Raw genomic sequence first — 19889 nt, forward strand, 5'->3', positions numbered from 1 at the left:
ATGTTTTACCCAACCCGATAGTCTTCATCGACAAACGTAACTTCTTATAATCTATTTTTAAACTATCCAAGTCTTTCTCAGTCTTGTTCTTTCCTTTCTCATTTTCTCGACTTTTAACTTCTGGAAATCGACGTCTAATCCTAGCCGCATCTTTTCCTCTTCCAACTTTTCTATCTGTTTCGCCAGCTTTGAACTCCTTCTTTCAAAATCTTGCTTTACAATCTCTATCTTAAACGGGATCACTTATAGGTGTTCTTCTATTGGCCGAGTGTTTTCTTGACTTGACACAAAGACATTGTCATTTACTCTTTTACCCCACCACCAATCATATTCCGAGGTTTTCATGGGATTTACGGAAAATATTTTCATTTTGTGTGTTTGATTCCAAGGGTTCGATATTTCACGAACCTTCTTCTTCTAATTATCACCTTTGTATGCAAACTCACACTGAGCCAACCCTTACTTTGCTGGTATAGACTGCCTCGACCTATACTGTCTCAATACAAGTAAATGGGCATATCCAATAGCTCCCCATATCCTAGGTAAAGGGACTCAGTCGAAATCTCTACATCGGTACAAAATTTCATCTGGGACCATCCAAAAGGCCCTCCATTCAATGTTTTCATCTTGGAGACATTGGGGAATTGCCATCCACTTTTTTCCAAAATGTTGTCTCGTCTTGGGGTAGCCACAAACTCTTTCAATTGAGAATATTTCTCGAAGAATACTCGATAAGAGACCTTTTTTACCTCCCAAAAGTAGCTATAGAACCATGCTAACAAGAGCTGTGCACACCTGATAAACCTTCCTTCACCCGCTCGTCGATATGCACTCAAAGATCTGAAGGTTTCGACCAAAATTGTTGGGACGAGAGTGACCCTTTTGTCAAGTCGGTCAAATATATCTAAAATTGCATCATCTGTGTGCCCTAGTGCCTTGGGGAAGATGACCAACCCGTAGATACTCAAGGCAAAGACGTTGACTCTTTTTTTCGTATCTGGATGTGCCAAGATCAAATCCTGCAAACTTTTCCAATGGAAGCATTTGCTATCTCCCTTTTGTTTAATCTAGGTCATGACCCATTGCTCACTCATCCCAGTTATGCTCATTAGCTTCTTTAAGAAAATCGGGACATTGGCGACTCTAGAACAAGCTTTGTCGGCTTGAATACTCGAGCAATGGAGCAGAGTTGTGTACTCTTCTACGGTGGGCACCAAGTCTACCTTTCCAAAAGTGAAGCAGCTATAGGCAGGATTCTATTACTGGGCAAGAGCTCGGAATAAATGCTTATTCACTTTGACATTTAGTAGATAAGGTAAATCACTATAGTCTTAGTAGAATAACTGCTTGGTTTCGTCATCCCATTGGTCCCATATTTCTTTTAACCCTTGAAGGTTATTTTAAGTCAAACTGATACGAGCGAAATCCCACAATTCTGACACATATCCTTCTGTCAGGCTGTCGCCTTTCTCTTGTTGTGTTTTATCGGGCTATATCCGAATGGCCGCATTGTCTTCCACTTTATCAAGAAATCCCTTTTCCATGACAAGCTCTCTATTTAGCAACTGAACATGAATCAACACCCTTTTCTATGATGAAAATGTAATGTAATCATAGCCAAAACAAAACAAAACAAGTCAGTACATTTCATGCAAAGCTAGAATTCAAAGCAAGAAATAATAAATAGAACACCTATTCGAATGACCACTAGAGGTTTTGTATGGTTCTACCTAGGGTAGGTTCTTAGGGCCCATTATATGCGGTTTGGTTCTAAAGCGATCAACTATCCTATAAGAAGGTGAAGACCTTACGAAAGAATAGCTTCTCACTCCCACTTAAGAAGGGGAAAATCAAACGATTATGCAATGCAATATGCGGAAATATACCAAGAGACTCGAACCAATAAAACAAACATGAAAATTACAAAAATGAAGGGTTAAACGCAATGAAGAGATCGTAAATTTAAACCAAATTATCAATTTTCGACAAAAAGACCAAAAGTAATCAACTCACAACTTAACTCTCTTATTTTGTCCCCAGTGGAGTCGCCTAGTTGTTGAAACCTTTTTTTGAAATCGACTTGTTTTGAAAATGAAAATAGAGTCGCCACCAATCCTTTTTGTTAGGTGTAATTGGATCACCTCGTAATTTGTTCATTTTTTGTAAAAGTTTTAGATTCACTGAGATAATGATTTTTAGTTTTCAAAACCTAGGAAATGGGTTCGGGAGTCGGTTATCTACGAGGAAGGATTAGCACCCTCATAACGCCCAAAATTGGTACCTAGTTGATTAATTGGTATCTTGGTGTCGAGACCCTCAAACACATCATTCCATGAGGGACTAAAATGAAACAAAATTAAAATTACATGGCATAAATTTTAAATAAAGAAAAAAAAGACTAGATTGAAAAATAATTAAAAAGTGGAAGGACTAAGGCCGCAATTACCCTATTGTCGTGAAAACACGTGGATCCTGCTGGTATCCGGGTCAGATCTCGAGTTGTGCTTCAAAACATTGCCATTTTGGGGCTTCTGAGGCCAGCCCCAAACAACGTCGTGTAGGGGCCCTATAAATATAAAAAAATTTCAAAAAAATCACTTCAGACCCATTTTAAAAAAATTGAAAACCCTTCCCCTTCTTTTCTCTCAACATTCCAGAATCTGGCCATGGGAACCACCGTCGATCCGCCTCGGCCACCGATCGTCGGAGACGGCGACCGCCGTCCCTGGTGGATGAATTTTATGAAAAAGACCTATTTTGGTCTCCTTGTTTCCCTCAACCTAGATCGAAAGCCCAAACCCTCGAAAGCCCATTAAAAAATAAGAAATGAACAAAAACCTTTCAGTTTCCTTAGTTTTGAAAACTTCCTCAGAGTCACGTTTCATTAGAGGTGACAGCCTCGTCTACTCATGGTGACGGAGCACAAGGCGTCTAGTGAGTCCTCAAACCTTTCTCTTTTTTAATATTTTTATTTTTTATTTTTATCAAAAATAGTAGATTCAAAAAAATAAAAGAAAGAAAGAATCACCTTAAAAGTTTTTTTCTATATTCTGTTTTTGATTACTTCTTTGTATATATTTTTCTCCATAAAAAATCCAGTCCGAATACAATCTGCTTCCATGGCTTTTATAACCATTACATACTGTTCATTATACATTTTTTTTTCTAATTTTTCTACTATTTCTATTGTTGTTTCTTGCATGTTGTTGTGTTTGTACTTTTGTCCTTTTTTTCTTTTTTGCAGGTGTCTCTGGCCGACAGTGGGAAGAGGCGCTCTTGAGGTGTCAGACCTTGGGCAACATTGGTGTTAATATGGCGAAGGCATATGAGTGGTGGCGGTTGGAGGCTTAGGAATTAGGGTTTCTGTTTAGTTTTTTAAAAAAACTTAATGTTATGGGCTTAGGGTTTTTTTTTATTTGGGATATTTGGGCAGATGTTTTTTTTTGTAAATGGACTGTTATATTTTGAGCTTTTTTTATTTATTTTTGGTTCTGTCTATTTTTATATTTTATTGTTTGTAATCTGGGCCCAGGCAAAATTGGGCCATTATAGTAATATAATTTTTTTTCATAGCCATACTCTTAGGAGAAGGAATCTTAACTGTATCTCTACCTTGCGAATTCAAAATGGTGAGTGGTGTTATGATTCGAATATTCTTCAAAACGAAGCGGTTAACTTCTATCGAAATATCTGTGGTGAAGCTCCAACCCCTTTGTCAGATTTACCTCCCAACTCTTTCCCTACCTTTGATCCAAGAGACATTGATTTTTTGGGCAAGATGGTTACAAATGATGAAATCAAGAAAGGGCTCTTTGATATGGCCCCTCTAAAGGCCCCTAGTAACGATGGCTTCCATGCCATTTTCTTTCAGAACTAGTGGAATGTGGTGGGAAATGATGTGTGCGATTGGGTCAAAAAGATTTTTTTTCTGGAAATCTCATTAATCCCGATTTGAACAACACACTCATAACTCTTATTCCTAAAATCGCCAATCCTGAAAGCTTTCAACATTTTTGCCCCATCAGTTTATGTATTGTGCTCTATAAGTTGGTGATGAAAATTATAGCAAATCGGTTTAAGCTGGTTTTTCCCAAAAATATCGCAAAAGAAGGTAGGCTTCATAGGCAGGAAGGACGTCACTGATGACATTCTTAATGATTAAGATCGATCTTGGGAAAACCTATGATAGGGTGAGATGAGAGCTTATTGAAGCTTCCTTAAAGGTGGTTGGCATTCCATATTTTTTGGGAAAAGTCATCATGTCTGCCATCTCTAGATCCACCATGCAGTTACTTTAAAATGATTTTTTAACTCAAAATTTTAAACTCGTAACAGGGATTCGTCAAGGATGCCCTTTGCCTCCTTACTTATTCGTGTTGTGCATGGACCAAGACTGCAATTTCGAATAGGCAATAGAATTCAATTAGATTATCCTGGTTATGTCTAAATTTGTCTCATTTATTTTTTGCTGATGATTTAGTTATTTTCAATCAAGCAGATTTGGGCCACACCACCCTTATTAAGAAAGTTATGGAGCGATTTTGTGCCTATTATGGCCACAAGATTATTCTCAAAAGACCAATGTCTGTTTTTCACACTGCGTTGGTGAGGGACTCGAGCATCAGGTCAGTAGCGTATTGGTTTTCCAAAAGGTTCACGACTTTGGCCGTTATTTGGGAGTTCTTTTATTCCATGAAAGATTCACTAAAAGTACCCTTCGATTTGTGGTGGACAAGGTACATAGTAAACTTTCTAGTTGGGACGCAAGACAATTATCTCTTCCAGTGAGAGCTACTTAAGCTCAGTCTGTGCTTTTATCTATTATTAATTATTTTATGTAGTCAATGATGACTCCAAAATAAATTTGTGAGGAGATTGAATGCATGGTTAAACGATTTTTTTAGGTTCTTCAAAAGGAAAGAGGAAAATAGCCCTAGTTAGTTGGGATTCGATCTGTCAGCCTCATTCTTATAGAAGCCTTGGGTTGCAAAGATTGGAGGACCAAAATACCTTTTTTTTATGAAATTGGGTTTTAATCTTGTTTCTAACGTTAATGCTCTGTGGGTGAGAGTGCTCAGATCTAAGTGTGGAGTAAAAGACCTACTGGCTAAAAGTATTCTGAAAAATAACAGTTCTTTTCTTTGGAGAAGATTGTTGAAGATTTGGCCCTTATTTAAGGATAACCTTGCCTGGTTAGTGAGGGATGGGAAGACTATCCAGTGTTGGTATGACCCTTGGGTTCCACACTTGGGCCCTCTTATTAATTGTATTCCTTTGTGTAGGATTGTGGATGCGGATTATTTTCTCGAAGACATGGTAACTAATGAAGAAAATTGGAAATTGGATTTCTTTTGTATCTGGGTCTCGAAAAATATCATCAGGCATATTGTGAGTATTCCTCCTCCTCCACATCCTGATGGAGGCCTTGACAAGATTTCTTAGCTACTGAGTTTGACAAGGGCCTTCTCAGTTAGGAGTGCTTATTAGTCGATCAGGGAAAATTCTTGGAATTCTAAGGAAGTGATTTGGGAAACTTCTTGGAAGTTTGAGGGTCCTCATAGAGTCTTTTTTTTTGGCTCATTTTCAAACAACGCTTGTTCACTAAATTGGAACGTGTAAAGTGAGGTATTGGACAGGAAACATCTTGCACTTTTTGCTGACATTCCATAAAGGACATCATTCATGTGCTCAGAAACTATCCTACGGCTAAAGAAGTTTGGGATCAGGTGGTGCCTTTGAGCTAATACAACAGTTTCTTTTCTTCTAATCTTTTTGAATGGTTACTCTCCAACCTTCATTCTTGTGTTGTATTGGACTCTGTAGGAGTCAATTGGGCAAGCTTATTTGGTATCATTCTATGGTGCATTTGGAAGAATAGAAACCTTTTCTTCTTTTAAGGTCTTACATGGAAAGCTTCTGAGATTGTCGGAGTCTCTGTTACTTGGGTGAGACAGTTGTAGTCTACGCATAAAGATCTTAATCGACAAAACGCTCCCATTAATAGGTATCCTTCTTTAGGTAATTGGTTTTATTTGCATATTGACGGTGCTGTTAATCTTGACAGGTTATGCATCCACTGGTGGAGTGGTGAGAAACCATCTTGGGGAATGGATTATGGGGTTTAATCATTTCTTGGGAACTTGCTCTATCTTTGATGCTGAACTTTGGGATATTTTGGATGGTCCTCCCCTTCTAAAAGAATAGAGAATGGAGAATTTTGATTCATACAGATGATCTCGAGGTGAGCACTAAGAACAAACACTCCGGCTATTTCAACCTCTGCTCTGGTGAGGCGAATCCAAAAGTTACCGTACATAAAGAACATTGGGTGGTTAAACACACCCCAAGGGAGGCTAATTGTGTTGCCAACAAGATTGCTAAATTGGTCTCTGCTGATAAGGTGGGAGTTAACGTATTGACAACAGTCCCTGCAGATTTATTAGATCTGATTGATAGAGACAAAATAAATGGTGCTTTTGATATGGTAGGACCAATTGAGTCCTTTTTGTTTTACCAAAAAATAAAATTGAACTCTTTGCTTCAAAATTAAATGGTAAGGAAACTCACTTTTACAATAAATGGATTAATTTACTCCGGTCTTTAATTCGAGGACCCATCCATTAGTTTAATTTAATAATAATTGTATTAAAACCTAGCACCGAGCATCCAGCCATGATATAATATCATTAAGGACAGTTAAAATTCTGTCATCCGGTTCCCCTTCCAGAATGCAGTGATAGCCTTCTTCATATAGCTTCAAAGTCTTGTCCTTGCTTGAGGCGTTTTCATAAAGAAACTGGCTCACCACTGGATCTGTAACCTTATCCGCAGCTCCATGAAGTATCAGCAGTGGGGATGAAACCTGCAAAATACTCTTGCCAATTGCCTCAACTTTTCTTTGTTATAAATTTTGAATTTAGATTGTAGCAATGTGATAGCATCCCCCATGCTGTAGACAATGAGAAACGAAACTACATAGTCCGGAAACAAACCTTATCCACTTGCTCCTCAATTTCCTTTGTGGCATTTAAGAGTTCAACAGCTGTTCTCAATCGCACTCGGTCATCATAACAAATCACATTGTACACAGCCTGCAGGACAAGAAAGGATACATGATTATTGAACCATTTGTACTAGGCTATATCATTAATGAAGGCACACATCTGGTGAAAACTCTTAAGTGTTTTCATTTTATATACGAAGAAAGACCTCTTAATATCTCATAAGCTGCTTCAATATCAAATTATAGCGCCAGATTGGTGTTTGATCATCAAAACTATATAAGCTAATCCATTATAGGGTGACTGAAGGAAACATACCATCTTCTTTTTCCTTGGGTCTCTGAACATCAGTTCAGCTAGATCTTTCTGCGGAACAAGCTTTGCTGTTGGCATAACTTTAGACAGAAAGGTCAAAAAGTTCAAAACTGGTTTTGAAGGCGTTACATCATCTGCAATCTTATCGGCAACAAAGTATCAACTGAATGTCAAAAGAGAGTCCATAATACAGAATGTGAAAAATAATTCAGATATAGCACAGGATTTTAACATGATATTATCTCAGTCCAAACACAAATCTGACTATTACCATAATACATCTTTGAAGATGATGTAATGGTAATGCAATGCAGGCAAGCAATGATGCCCGGTGACAAGCAAAAGCAAGAAAACAAATGATTTGCACAATGAGTCTACTTTCGATGACAAATCATGTTGAATTTAAAGGATTTTTCAAAAGATATGATGTGTTTGCTCCAATAATTTTGAACATCAGAGCATTTCTCAGGCTATTCAGTTTTCATGCAAGGAGCAGCATACTTCAGACAAGAGGTAGACAAAGTAACTTTTGATAGTAAAACTATCTCAACTTTCCGGAAGCTTTGGCCAACAAGTCATAAATGCTATCAAATCCCCAGAAATGGGGCCTAAAGAATGCTATGCCCCAATATGATAGACGTAACTTATTTCCATAGCCAAAACAGAATAGACTGCCCTTCACATCCATAAACATTGGAACTAGGAAAGTAGAGACTGAAGAGCTACAATCTCCAATTCACCATTCTTTCACTGCATTGAGTCTTTTGTTTACTGTAGATGGATTGAGGACTAAATGCTCCTTAAAATGTTTTTCCGGCCACAAGTAGCCATATAGCTCCCCCTCAAATCATTTTAAGGTTTCACTTTTTACTTGGAGCTTGGGGATGCCATTATAGTATATATAGACCAATTTATATGCTATAAATAACTTGAAGATAATATACTCTAGACCATATAAGAGGTTACTTCTTGCTGCTACAGCTGTTGTTATTTTTATTCTTCTCTCCCTTTTTGCAAGTTATAAAGTATGATTCATTAGGTATTGAAGTTGGCCTATAATCAAGGTTCTCATTCATCTATGTTTACCTAGTGTTTAGGGAAGCAAACTTGTAAACCAATTAAATGATGCATGATTATTGATAATCTTTAAATCGGCCAACTCATGATCTTGTGGATACAAACAACGAACTTACTTTACACATAGGTGCTACAAGGATGATTCCATCCCATCCATGTGGATCCTTGAAGTGAACTTTGAGAGTAACAGCTCCACCCATGGACTGTCCCAATATGAAGCAGGGCAATCCTCTCACTTCAGGTCTTTCTGAAGATCAATAATATTAAGCAAAATGAGAACAGATTCTGGAACTAACTATTCCAATGCAAAAGTGCAAAAAATGTACAACTTATTAAGAAACAAGGCAATACCAACACTACAAATTCCATACCTTTAATTTTTGCATATTGTTCAATGACATTGTCAGCCAATTCATCAAAGCTATAGATGTAACCATGCAATCCTTCAGAAAGACCGAATCCTGGATGATCAATAGCATAAACACCATATCCAGATGCTGCAATGAACCTAGCAATGCCTGTAATCCCAAATTCTCCATGAATCAAATAAAGTCCTTGGACATGGTTCAACTACAGAAATAAAGTACAATATGAAACCATGAAACATGAAGCAATTCAAATTACTGTAAGATACGATTAGCTGACCTTCAAAGAAGAAAGTGCAAGTATCACCATATCCATGGCAAAAGCATACGACACCCTTAATTTTAACCCCGGGTTCAGGCATCCATCGCCTAAAGAAAATCTCCAATCCCTTTGAGTTTCTTTCGATCCACTACAAAAACGTCAAAACAATGTTGTTAAGTTCAAATGATTGAAATTTACACTTCTGTTTGGAAAATTTGTGATAATTTACTCGCTTACCACTCCCTAAACATATATATAATCGGCAAAACGGGGTTTTTTTTTTCTAAGTTGTCCAGAAGTTAAAGTTTGTAAACTTTATACCTTCGTTTCAGTTACAAAGTAACTTATCCTAGTACGTTGAGCTACTTTTCTTCTCTTCAGTTTCAGAGCAAACAAAAGACAAAAATCAAATAAACGCTTACCTCCTCTGTTCTTACACCAGTAGGAGCCATCTACAAGCAAAATCCCATAATTTTCCGCAAGAAAAAGATAAGAAAACAAAAATTAGTATATGAAAAGCTAAAATTAAAATATTTAAAAGATGAAAGTGCTAAATTAGCCGCAATCAGTTGGCAAATGAAACAAACCTTGAACAATAAATGATCAAGCTGCTGGTGGACAGGGATGAAAGCAGATCGAACTCTTCTACGAGCAGCAGCGTAGTCAAGATTCTGTGAAGCAATGGAGTTCAATTCATCACTGACGCCCTCAATCATCTTCATCTTCCCTGCAGCCGCTGCCACCGTGAGGCGATGAGGCGATGGTTTGAGAGAAATGAGGGGGATGGAGAGGGTTGATGGTTTGGATTTGGGTAGAAGAAAAGGTGATGGAGATCTGAAAGTTAAAGAGAGATCCATGCGTTGTGGCTTCGTGGGACAGGCTGTCAAGCGTGCAACTCTAAATGCCGCCAAATGGTCAAGTAGAACTGGAACTACCCTACTATTATATAGTAGTAATTTGGACGGAAAAGCAGGGCAAAGCCAAGCCAAGCCAATTGCATGTTACATTTGCTGCCCACTATAAACTATTGCTCGTGGTCCACGTGCTCCATTTCTTTTGTACATATATACTCAAAAGTCCGTTTGAAAAGTATTGATTTAAATCTCACCAAAATAATGTGTTCAATCCACTGAACCATAGTGGCCGGTACCACAATGAGTTATACCAATCAATATCAAAACTACACTTTAATTTTTAATTAAGGTATAATTTGATATGTAAGTTTTTATGTTGTGTAACTACGGAGTTAGGTGAAATAGTAATGGTCTCTCCTATTTTAATCAATAGATAAGGGTTTATTCATTGTCTTAGGTATAGAGTAGCTTCAAAACTTGTGGTGAGCGTCTACCCTCTTGATGGGCCTACTGAACGCGAAGAGTTAGTCATCAGGCTCGCTTCAGTGGATGCCTTAGGCAACCAAAAAAAATTATGTTCTGTAGTTATATACATAAAATTTTTATTGTAGTTTAAATGTCTACATAAAACTTTGATTTTGATACAATTGCATGCATTTTAAAAATAAACACATTGAAATTGTTTTTATTTAATAAGTATACTTATTTGCATGGGCGAAGTCAGTAAATTTTTTGAGTTGCCAAAATTAAATTATATATTTTTACGATGGTAAAAATGTAATTTCATCATTTTAATAGTCTATATCTTTATAATTTTTAAAGGATTAAATCAAAATTTTATCATTTTTGGAGGGCCAAAGTGCAATTTTACAAATACTAATTTAAAATTTTATAAATTATAAAGGGGCCTAAATGAAAAAAATTCCATTTTAGGGGGGCCGGGTCCCCTACCAGCCCCCTAGCTTCGCCACCGCCTATTGATGCAGTATGTAAATGTAAAATTATGTTATATCGATAATGATGTTAGTAATTCGTGAAAATTAAATCAAATCAAAATATCATATATAAAACTACATAAAATTAAAGTTTATGTATATTATGATGTTATGGGCCGCAGTTCAAAGCCTGTGACCATCACACAATATGCATCCCAGAGAGGTCTATCGATTAGATCGGGATCATTTGACCCACGAGAGTTGGCCCGATTCAAAAAACTATTGAAGAAGCCTGTTCATTTAAAGCCTAGGTGGCCCAATGATGCAAATATGGAAAGTTAGGTTACTTTGGTAAATAGGGAAACTAATCTTAGAAGATTAAGGGGAATCATATCTTATAATATTAGATTTGATTTGATTATGTAAATCTTGTAAATCCCTTAATTGTAGGGATATGCTTAATCTCGTTCGTCGATGTAACTTGATCTAGACCGTCAGTTTTGGGGAGATCAACTATAAATAGAGTCTCCCCCTCACTTGTAATTCATCCATTAGGATTCATTTATCCATTGTATCTTGAATTCTCAAAAGTAATAGAATTCTTTGGGAGCATTTACTCAAACACCTCTCGTGTATTATTTTTTGGCTATTCTGTTCATTAAGCATTCTTTTGATTTGTGTTGCTTTTCGCTATATAAATTGGTGCTTTGGAGGAATTCTTTGTGAATCCCTAGTTGTTGGGTGATTAAGCTGACTTAGGCATGTTTGAAATGAAATGATCACTTAAGGCCGCATAGATTGCGAGACTAAAGTTCTATCCCTGTAACAGTTAGTATCCGAGCTTGGGTTGCGAAGGCACCGTCGAGATGTCAAAAGAAGTTGTCGATCAAAATGAGCAAAAGAAAACCCACAGTTGAGCCAGAAAACTAATCCTATTGAAGGACAAGTTGTTGGCTGTAAAGGAACGAGTGGCCAATCTCAAAGAGTCCATGGGGGATGTGAAGGAATCACTCAAGGATTGACGGGAACAATCTAAAGACTTTGTGATAATGTCTCTCAATTTCAATGTGGAAAAGGTACAAGAGTTGTTAAATTCTACTAGGAATAAGCTAACAAAAATGAATGATGCTCTCGAGACCATGGTGATGGCTTTGAAAGAGGAAACAATGGCCATGATGAAGGCTTTAAGCACAAGAATAGAGGAGCTCGAAGGAGTGCTTTCCTTGTGTCGAGAAGTTGTAAGAAATGGAGTGTCAAGTGTAGCACTCAATTGTGAAGTGAAAGTCCCAACATAATTTGAAGGGGAAATTTTATCTAAAATTTGTCGAGGAGGAAGCTTAGGCAAAATTACGATGGCTTACGCAATGAGGCACAGTAAGGGAGTATGTTTGAGAGTTCAAAAAACTCATGCTCCAAATTTTAGATGTGACCGAGATTGAGGCGTTTCTTACTTTTAAGAATAGGTTAAAGTCGTGGGTCAGACAAAAATTGGAACGATGAGGTGTCCAAGAGCTATTGAAAGCCATGTCAGTAATGGAGTATGTGGTCAAGCTGGGTCTAGGGAAAAATAAGCTTGAGTTTTCCAAGTTTGAGGAAAGTGGCGTATGTGAAGGGAATTATGAGAAAGATAATGGCAATGGCAACGGCAATGGTGGTAATGGGAAACCACGAGTTGGGAAGGAGAAAGCTAACAAAAAGAAGGGCATGATCTTTCTTTGCGATGGTTCACATATGTTGAAGAAATGTCCTAAGAAATTTGTGTTTTCTGAAAAGGACAAGCCAGAAAGTAAGGTCGTGAGACTTGGGTCGAGCGCAAGGGGTGCCGAAGCCAAGGAGGCCGAAAGTGAGAGGAAATCAGCAAAGTGCTTCTTGTGTCATGGTCTACATAGATTGCGAAAATGTCTGAAGAAGCCTACTGTTGAAGGGGACGATATGTCAAACAAAGTGCCTAAGAAACTTTGTTCGAGCGAGGGAAAAGTCGAAGCCAAGAAGGTAATAAGGAGCAAGAAGAAGCGAGTGAAATGCTTCTTATGCCGTGGTCTGCATAAGTTGTGAAATTGTCCAAAGTAATTCAAGTTAGCTGTGGTCAAGGAAAAGGCAACATCGAAGCTTGTTGAGTCATTGGAGGGATTTTACCCAAGAAAGATGTGAGTTTGGCATCAGACTTAGAGGAAGAATTAGTGATGTAAACATTGAAGCTAGGACCAATGAGGCCCAATTCAAGGAAAGCGACGGAGTTTGCTGAGCCATCGGCGAGGCTTCCACCTAAGGAAGGGGTGAGTTGTGCATCGAGCTTAGAGGAAGAAGTAGTGATACAAACTTTGAAGTTGGGATCGATAAGGTTCATTTCTGTTGATTCACCGAAGAAGCTACCACTTAAGGGAAAGGTGGATGGTGCATCAGACTTTGTGAAAGTGGTGATGCAAACTGGACAGTTGACCAGAGTAAATGATGTGAGCAAGGTATATTCCAAACACTTTGGTAGTGTTTTATGTTCTAACTTGTTGGCTTGATAAGAACGTAGGGGCCCTTCCAAATTTCTTAAGCAATGAGGCCGAAGGACTGTGGGCATGTTAAATCCTAGTTGCGAGAATCAAGAGGATTCTGATTGAAGCGAGTCAAAATATGGGTAGGTGAGAGCCATGGCTTCTTACCAATGAGATGTACTAACAAGTAGGAAAGTTCGAGTTAAGAGGCGACAAAAGCTAAGGCAAAAGTTTTGAAGGAAAGGACAACCTGATAGTGGGACTAGTTGAGAAGGAGCCAAGACGATGAGAGAGTTCTGAGGCAAATCAAGTCATTGTCGTTCCGAAGGCACAACGAGGGTGTTGCGAGAATAGGTGGGGGAAAATGTCACGGGCTGTAGTTCAAATCTTGTGACCATTGCACAAAATGCATCACATAGAGGTCTATCATTTAGATGGAGATCATCTGACCCATGAGAGCTGGCACAATTCAAAAAACTATTGAAGAAGCTTATCTATTTAAAGACTAGGTGGCCCAATGGTGTAGATATGAAAAGTTATACTATCTTGGTAAATAGGGAAACTAATCTTAGAAGATCGAGGAGAATCATATTTGATAAGATTAGATTTGATTTGATTTTGTAAATATTGTAAATCCCTTAATTGTAGGGATAGGCTTAATCTCGTCTGTCAATGTAACTTGATCTAAACCGTCGATTTTGGGGGAGTTCAACTATAAATAGAGAACCTCCCCTTCACTTGTAATTGATCCATTTGGATCCATTCATCCATTGTATCTTGAATTCTCAAGAGTAATAGAATTCTTTGGGAGCATTTACTCAAACACCTCTCGTGCATTGTTTTCTGTGGCTATTCTGTTCATTAAGTCTTCTTTTGATTTGTGTTGCTTCCACTATATAAATTGGTGCCTTGGAAGAATTCTTTGTAAATCTTCAAGTGTTGGATGATTAGGCTGAATTAGGCGTGTTTGAAACAAAAGGATCGCATGAGGCTGCACGGATTGCGAGACTAAAGTTCTAGTCTCGTGACAACTACACATTGAACAAAAGTTCATATACAATTTTGAGATTTATCCCTTTCAAATTTAAATTAATATAAAATAATTTTAGTTTTGTCCTATTAACAATTTTATATGTTTTTATCATTCTGGTGTATTTAAATATATTTCAATCAATATTGGATTATATTGTTATTTATTATTTAATATAAGATTTTGATATTTTAAATCAAAACTTTTTATTATTTTTTTCTATAAATTGTTTTATTTTTTTACTCTTGCATTAAAAATTATATAATCATTAAATTAAATTATTTAACTTAATTAATAATTTATATTTTATATTTATATATAAACATTTTCTACTTATATAATCATATATATTATATAATATCTAAAACTAAAAACTAAAGTGAACAATTTAATTTATTGACACATGGACAACTAATATAATCTTTGAATTATCATGACTAGTTATTTAACAAAATAAAAAAAATATTGGTAGTTTCCATAATTAATATTCCAACTTATCACGATTAAGCTTAATATACACCAAAAGGGTGAATTGGTGTTTTAAAATTTTAAAGCAAATATGGCAATTAATGAGAATTTACACTAGTTCAGCCTTAAGTTTACATCCATTACCTTAACTTACCACAACTAAGGATTTCTCAAATTCACTAATTTGAACCTTTCAAGGACAAGGTTTATCCTTTACAATCACTATCTTTTAAGTAGGCAAGATAGAGTCATTCCACTTAAGCTTTTCTATTCAAAATTTTAAGTAAATCGTCACAAAAATGAAAAATAAAATTAAAAACGAATTATCACTTCTAAAAGGTAGATATACAACAAGTAAGTTTTCTCACAATCCAAGACAACACTTGAAAATTTTCATTACAACTTAACCCATAAGTGTGTACGAGTGGAAATAAGAATGACAAAGAGAAATGATTGGATTTTTGCTCTTGATTTTTGTAAGCTTGTTTATTGTTTTCATGTGAGTTTCTTTGAACCATATTTATACCTTCTTATTGATTTATGGATGTTTGGAGTCATTAAAGAGATTGTTTAGCCATCGAGAGCATTTATTTCATGTAACACTCCATACCTAACCCGATTGTCGGATTTGAGCTATAGGATGCTACATTCATTGTCGGAGCAACTATGATAAATTATATTCAATTTCTACCATTAAACATTTAAATATGAGTAATACATGCGTATGATATGGTATATAATCATTTCCAGGTCTTATACGAGTTTACAAAAACTCATTTGCTAACACGAGGTTGTATTAGGACCAATTTGTAAAAATTGAAAAATATCGGGTTGACATCGCAACTTCGAGGGTTCCTCATCACGACACAACTCACTGGCTAGGTCTTGTTGTAACGTTAAGGGGTCGGCATCGCAGCGTGACCGTCTGTTTGCAAATGGTCTAAAATAGTACCAACTTGCAATTACCTAAACACACCAAAACCTATTTCCATTCATATTTTCAACCAAATACACACCTCTAATAAGTTCAAAACTAAACAATAATACCTTATATATAATGCATTACATTCATTTCATCATTTTCATCCAAGCACACAATCAACTCCATGATACTAACCATTTAAACTACTTGGCAAATAGATATATATATATATACATTTCCAAATAAGTTATAAGCATATCAACAATTCGTGCATTACCAATTATGTGACAAACTCATTTATACCATCCAACCATTTAACTATTTCTAATTCATCAAATCTAGCTTCGATATGAAATTGACTACATATTATGCAAAAATCGAATCAACATAGGTACATGTCATATATTTAACCAAAACGGGATTATACATACATTGTTGAGCCGAGGGTCTCTAACTGGATGCTGGAATCACTTTTCGTAACCTCGAGATTCATCTGAACTTGCGCACGGAATAAACAAACTATACACTGAACAATAAAGCTCAGTGGTACTTCCATGATTCAAGTTAATATAATTCAAGCATTAATCAAATGCATACAATCAACTCAAATTCAAACTCTAGTTATTTTGCATACTCATACTCATTAATTCCAAAAAATTCCATTGTCAAATGAAGCATGCAAATACCCCTTTTGAAATTAATTCATTGCATATTAGCATTTAAACTTACCATGTCATACCCAGTGGCGGAGCTAGAACAAAATTTTTGGGCGGCCAGAATTAAATTGTATATTTGTACGGTAGTAAAAATATAATTTCACCATTTTAATAGTCTATATCTTTATAATTTTTAAAGGATTCAATCAAATATTTATTATTCCGAGGGGCCAAAGTGTAATTTTACCATTATTAATTTAAAATTTTATAAATTATAAAGGACCTAAATGGAAAATTTTCCATTTTAAGGGGGGTCGTGGCCCCTGCCTGCCCCCTTGGCTCCGCCACTGGCCATACCATTCCACATTAGGTTACCAATACTTCTTTTTTATAGCCTATCAAGTTGAAACATGATTTCATCAACCAATACATATGATTGTTACATACTATACTTTCTAATACTTACCTAGCCATTTTCCATTAAATTCACTACCTACTTATTCAATTCATTCCATTATCATATGTGTATGTGTGAGCATACATATGGCAAATGGAAAAATCAAACCATTCAACATTTGTAATAGAATTGACCAATTTAAGCTAATTATTAAGTGCCAAACTTTATGCATTTAAACATTCAATACCATTCATGATTCAAACATATATTACCTTTGACATTAACGACACGTTTGGTTCACTAGAATGAAATAGAGACGTAAAAGGTGTTACATTGCTTGGTTGATTGAATGGAATACACTTGTAATAGTATTCCATTGTTTGGTTGGTTAGAATCATGATATGGAATAGATTTGAAAAAGACGATTTTATCCTTATCACAAAAATTAATTTATTTACAAATTAAATTTATTTTTTAAATTTATTAAATAAAATATTGGTTTAATTACTCTCCTCTCCCTCGCGTCTCTTCCTCTCTAAAAACTTCTCTCTCTCAAACCCTAAAGTTACGAGTTTTTTTTTTTAGTTTGTGGTCGTCAACCATCATTCTTGCCATCACCAATCAAATACCCACAAACTAACAATCTTCATCCAAAGCTTTATCTCCACCTACTCTTTTTATTTTTTATTAGCTTTAAAAAATAAATTTGGTAAATGAGTTTATAGAATACGGATGATTAGTTACTAAGCTCATTCCAGCAAATACATTGAAAAATAATAAAATATAATAAAATAAAATAAAATATTTAAATAGTTAATGCTTTTAGTAGTCTCTTTCAGAAGCAATGCTCTTATATTATTTATATAATGTTTTATTTTGCAAGTACTAATAAATTGATTTAAATAATATAAAATTCATTCTAATACCCATTTTTAATTTTTTTGAAAATTTAATTTATTAATTATTATGCTTTAATTATTAAATAAAACAATCAATAAATTTGCAAATAATATAAGTTAATTATTATGCTTTAATTAATTTTTTTAAATGGCTAGATTTTTATTGAAGAAATACTAGAAAATAGGCCAAAAGCCTAAAAACAAGACCAAACAGCTAACACATACAAATCCACTAGACAAAAAAATAGTTAAAACATAACCCCAAAAAGACAAACAATTAAATGAAGTAAAAAACAACAAAAGAAGTAATAAATGAAACCCTAATCATTAATGGAAACCCAGCCACATGAATCGACACTCCTCATTTCTAGTAATCTGAAACAACGATTTCTGAAAAATCTTTTTTTTTTTCCATTTGGGTAGCTTTGTATGTCTTACCAGAAACTTCTTCCAATTAGGCTAACGGTCAACCAGTCACTGGGAGCCCGAGCATTCGTTCGTCAATCTTCACAGATTGTTCAGCATAACTAGGTACTGCGTTACTTAGATAAAATTCTTCATGTCTTTTGAGACCTTCTGTAGCGAAAATATGCGTCGATTTGTTCTCTTGTCTCAATGCATGTTTAAAGATACATTTTTCAAATCTTTTGCTCATAGATCTGATGTCAAATATGCAAGGCCTGATTTTTTATCTGTCTTCTCTATCTCCTTTCATCTTCCTGATTACTGACAAAGAATCACCTTCAATCTTCACCATAGGAAAATTCACTAACAAACCCAGTTCCACAGCCTGCAAACACGCAACAACTTCGGCTGCAAAGGAAGTTGCCAAGTTGGTATGTTTGCATGTAAGGAAACTTTTAAATGTAGGACTTTACCGTCGCCATTTCTGATAATAATGCCTGAACTTGATTTGCTCTCTTTTTGGTTATAAGCTACATCAAAATTAATTTTTACAGTATGTGCTTACGGAGCCTTCCACCATGTTTCCTCAACAGTGGTATTGCTTTTCCTCATATTTATTCCATCAAGTTCTTGAATGTAAGAACTAATGAAATTAACTGTTTCTGATGCTAGCCTCTATTTTCCTTCATGCAGAAATTGGTTCCTGTCAGTCCATATTGCCCAAAGCGTACATCCAAAAACTCTGTCCATCTGGCTAGAATGATTGTCAAATAATTGGCTCACCCAATCCTTAATGTTTGAATCAGGTGACATCGTTAGCCCTTTAAAATTCATTAACCATCATCTCAGTTGATTTTTGACAATCTTTGAAAACATGCTCCACTGTTTTAGCACCACCTACACATCGGGGACATCCAAGATTGCCAATTAATCTTTTGTAAAGCAAATTAGCAAAAGTAGACAGAAAATTTTTTATTATTCGCCAAATTGTAATTTTAATTTTGTTGGGAAAATCCAACAACCAAATTTTCTTGTAATGTGAAAGGTTATTAAAAGATTCCTCTGTTCTTCTTATAAAAGCAATCTATTGGCACTTTTCATCGAATACTAGCCAGAGGCTTCCCCTTTCCAGACAAGAAAGTCATCTTTTATAGTCTTCGCCAAAGGAATTCCCAAAATTTTGTTCGCATCATTTGTGGTAAAGGTGCTTTGCACTAGATTTACATTCCAGTTTCTAGTGTCTTGATTAATCAATCAGTTACATTCTGTAATGTTTGATTATCCACCAAATACTGATATGCAATTCTATCTCTCCCAGGTATCCAATCATCATTCCAAATCGAAACATTTGTTCCCTTTCCTATCCTCCATCGTAGCCCCAATGCCAATAGATCCCTTGTAGCCCATATACTTTGCCAAGTATACGAATGTAGACTTCCTAAACTTGAGTTTAGAAAACTCGTATTATGAAAATATTTTTCCTTCAACGATCTAGCAAGTAGGGAATTTGGATAATTAAGTAATCTCCACCCTTGTTTCGCTAACAATGCTAAATTGAACTGTACCAACCTACGAAAGCCCATTCCCCCTTCTTAGTACTGCTCTTTTGCCACCAAAAATGCGCAATGATACTCTCCAATTCAGCACATAAAGAACTCGATAATAAAAAATATAGCATAGAGTATGTTAAGATTGCTTGTAAAATTGATTTGAAGAATACCTCTTTTCCCCCTTGTGATAAATACTTGTTACTCTAGCCACTTAGCTTTTTGCGCATCCTATCCTCCAAAAAGATTGGAAAGCTTATTTTTTTCCTT

General features: G+C 35.8%; 1 protein-coding gene and 1 long non-coding RNA gene across 2 annotated transcripts; one reads left to right on the forward strand and one right to left on the reverse strand.

Moving 5' to 3' along the window:
* Positions 1–6521: 6521 nt before the first annotated feature.
* Positions 6522–10021, reverse strand: LOC107909565 (caffeoylshikimate esterase). Its single transcript, XM_016837147.1, has 8 exons — positions 9608–10021; positions 9443–9472; positions 9039–9168; positions 8765–8911; positions 8510–8640; positions 7320–7457; positions 6993–7091; positions 6522–6862 (listed from the first exon to the last, which is right to left on the reverse strand). The coding sequence occupies exons 1-8, from the start codon at positions 9875–9877 to the stop codon at positions 6653–6655; spliced, it is 1155 nt and encodes a 384-aa protein (XP_016692636.1). The 5' UTR covers positions 9878–10021; the 3' UTR covers positions 6522–6652.
* Positions 10022–17911: 7890 nt separating this feature from the next.
* On the forward strand, positions 17912–19151 carry LOC107908248 (uncharacterized). Its single transcript, XR_001686936.2, has 3 exons — positions 17912–18198; positions 18427–18667; positions 18766–19151. It is a non-coding gene; the product is annotated as an uncharacterized lncRNA (long non-coding RNA).
* The last annotated feature ends 738 nt before the right edge of the window (positions 19152–19889 follow it).

Source organism: Gossypium hirsutum, chromosome D02 (genome assembly GCF_007990345.1).
Source record: "Gossypium hirsutum isolate 1008001.06 chromosome D02, Gossypium_hirsutum_v2.1, whole genome shotgun sequence".
Lineage (NCBI taxonomy): Eukaryota > Viridiplantae > Streptophyta > Magnoliopsida > Malvales > Malvaceae > Gossypium > Gossypium hirsutum.

Excerpts from the sequence above, each read along its gene's own strand:
- LOC107909565 (XM_016837147.1), bottom strand. The coding sequence starts at position 9,877 with ATGGATCTCTCTTTAACTTTCAGATCTCCATCACCTTTTCTTCTACCC. Across the intron at positions 9,473-9,607 it reads TTGATCATTTATTGTTCAAG|ATGGCTCCTACTGGTGTAAG; the intron begins GTTTGTTTCATT and ends TTTTGCTTGTAG. Across the intron at positions 6,863-6,992 it reads TTGAGGAGCAAGTGGATAAG|GTTTCATCCCCACTGCTGAT; the intron begins GTTTGTTTCCGG and ends AGTATTTTGCAG.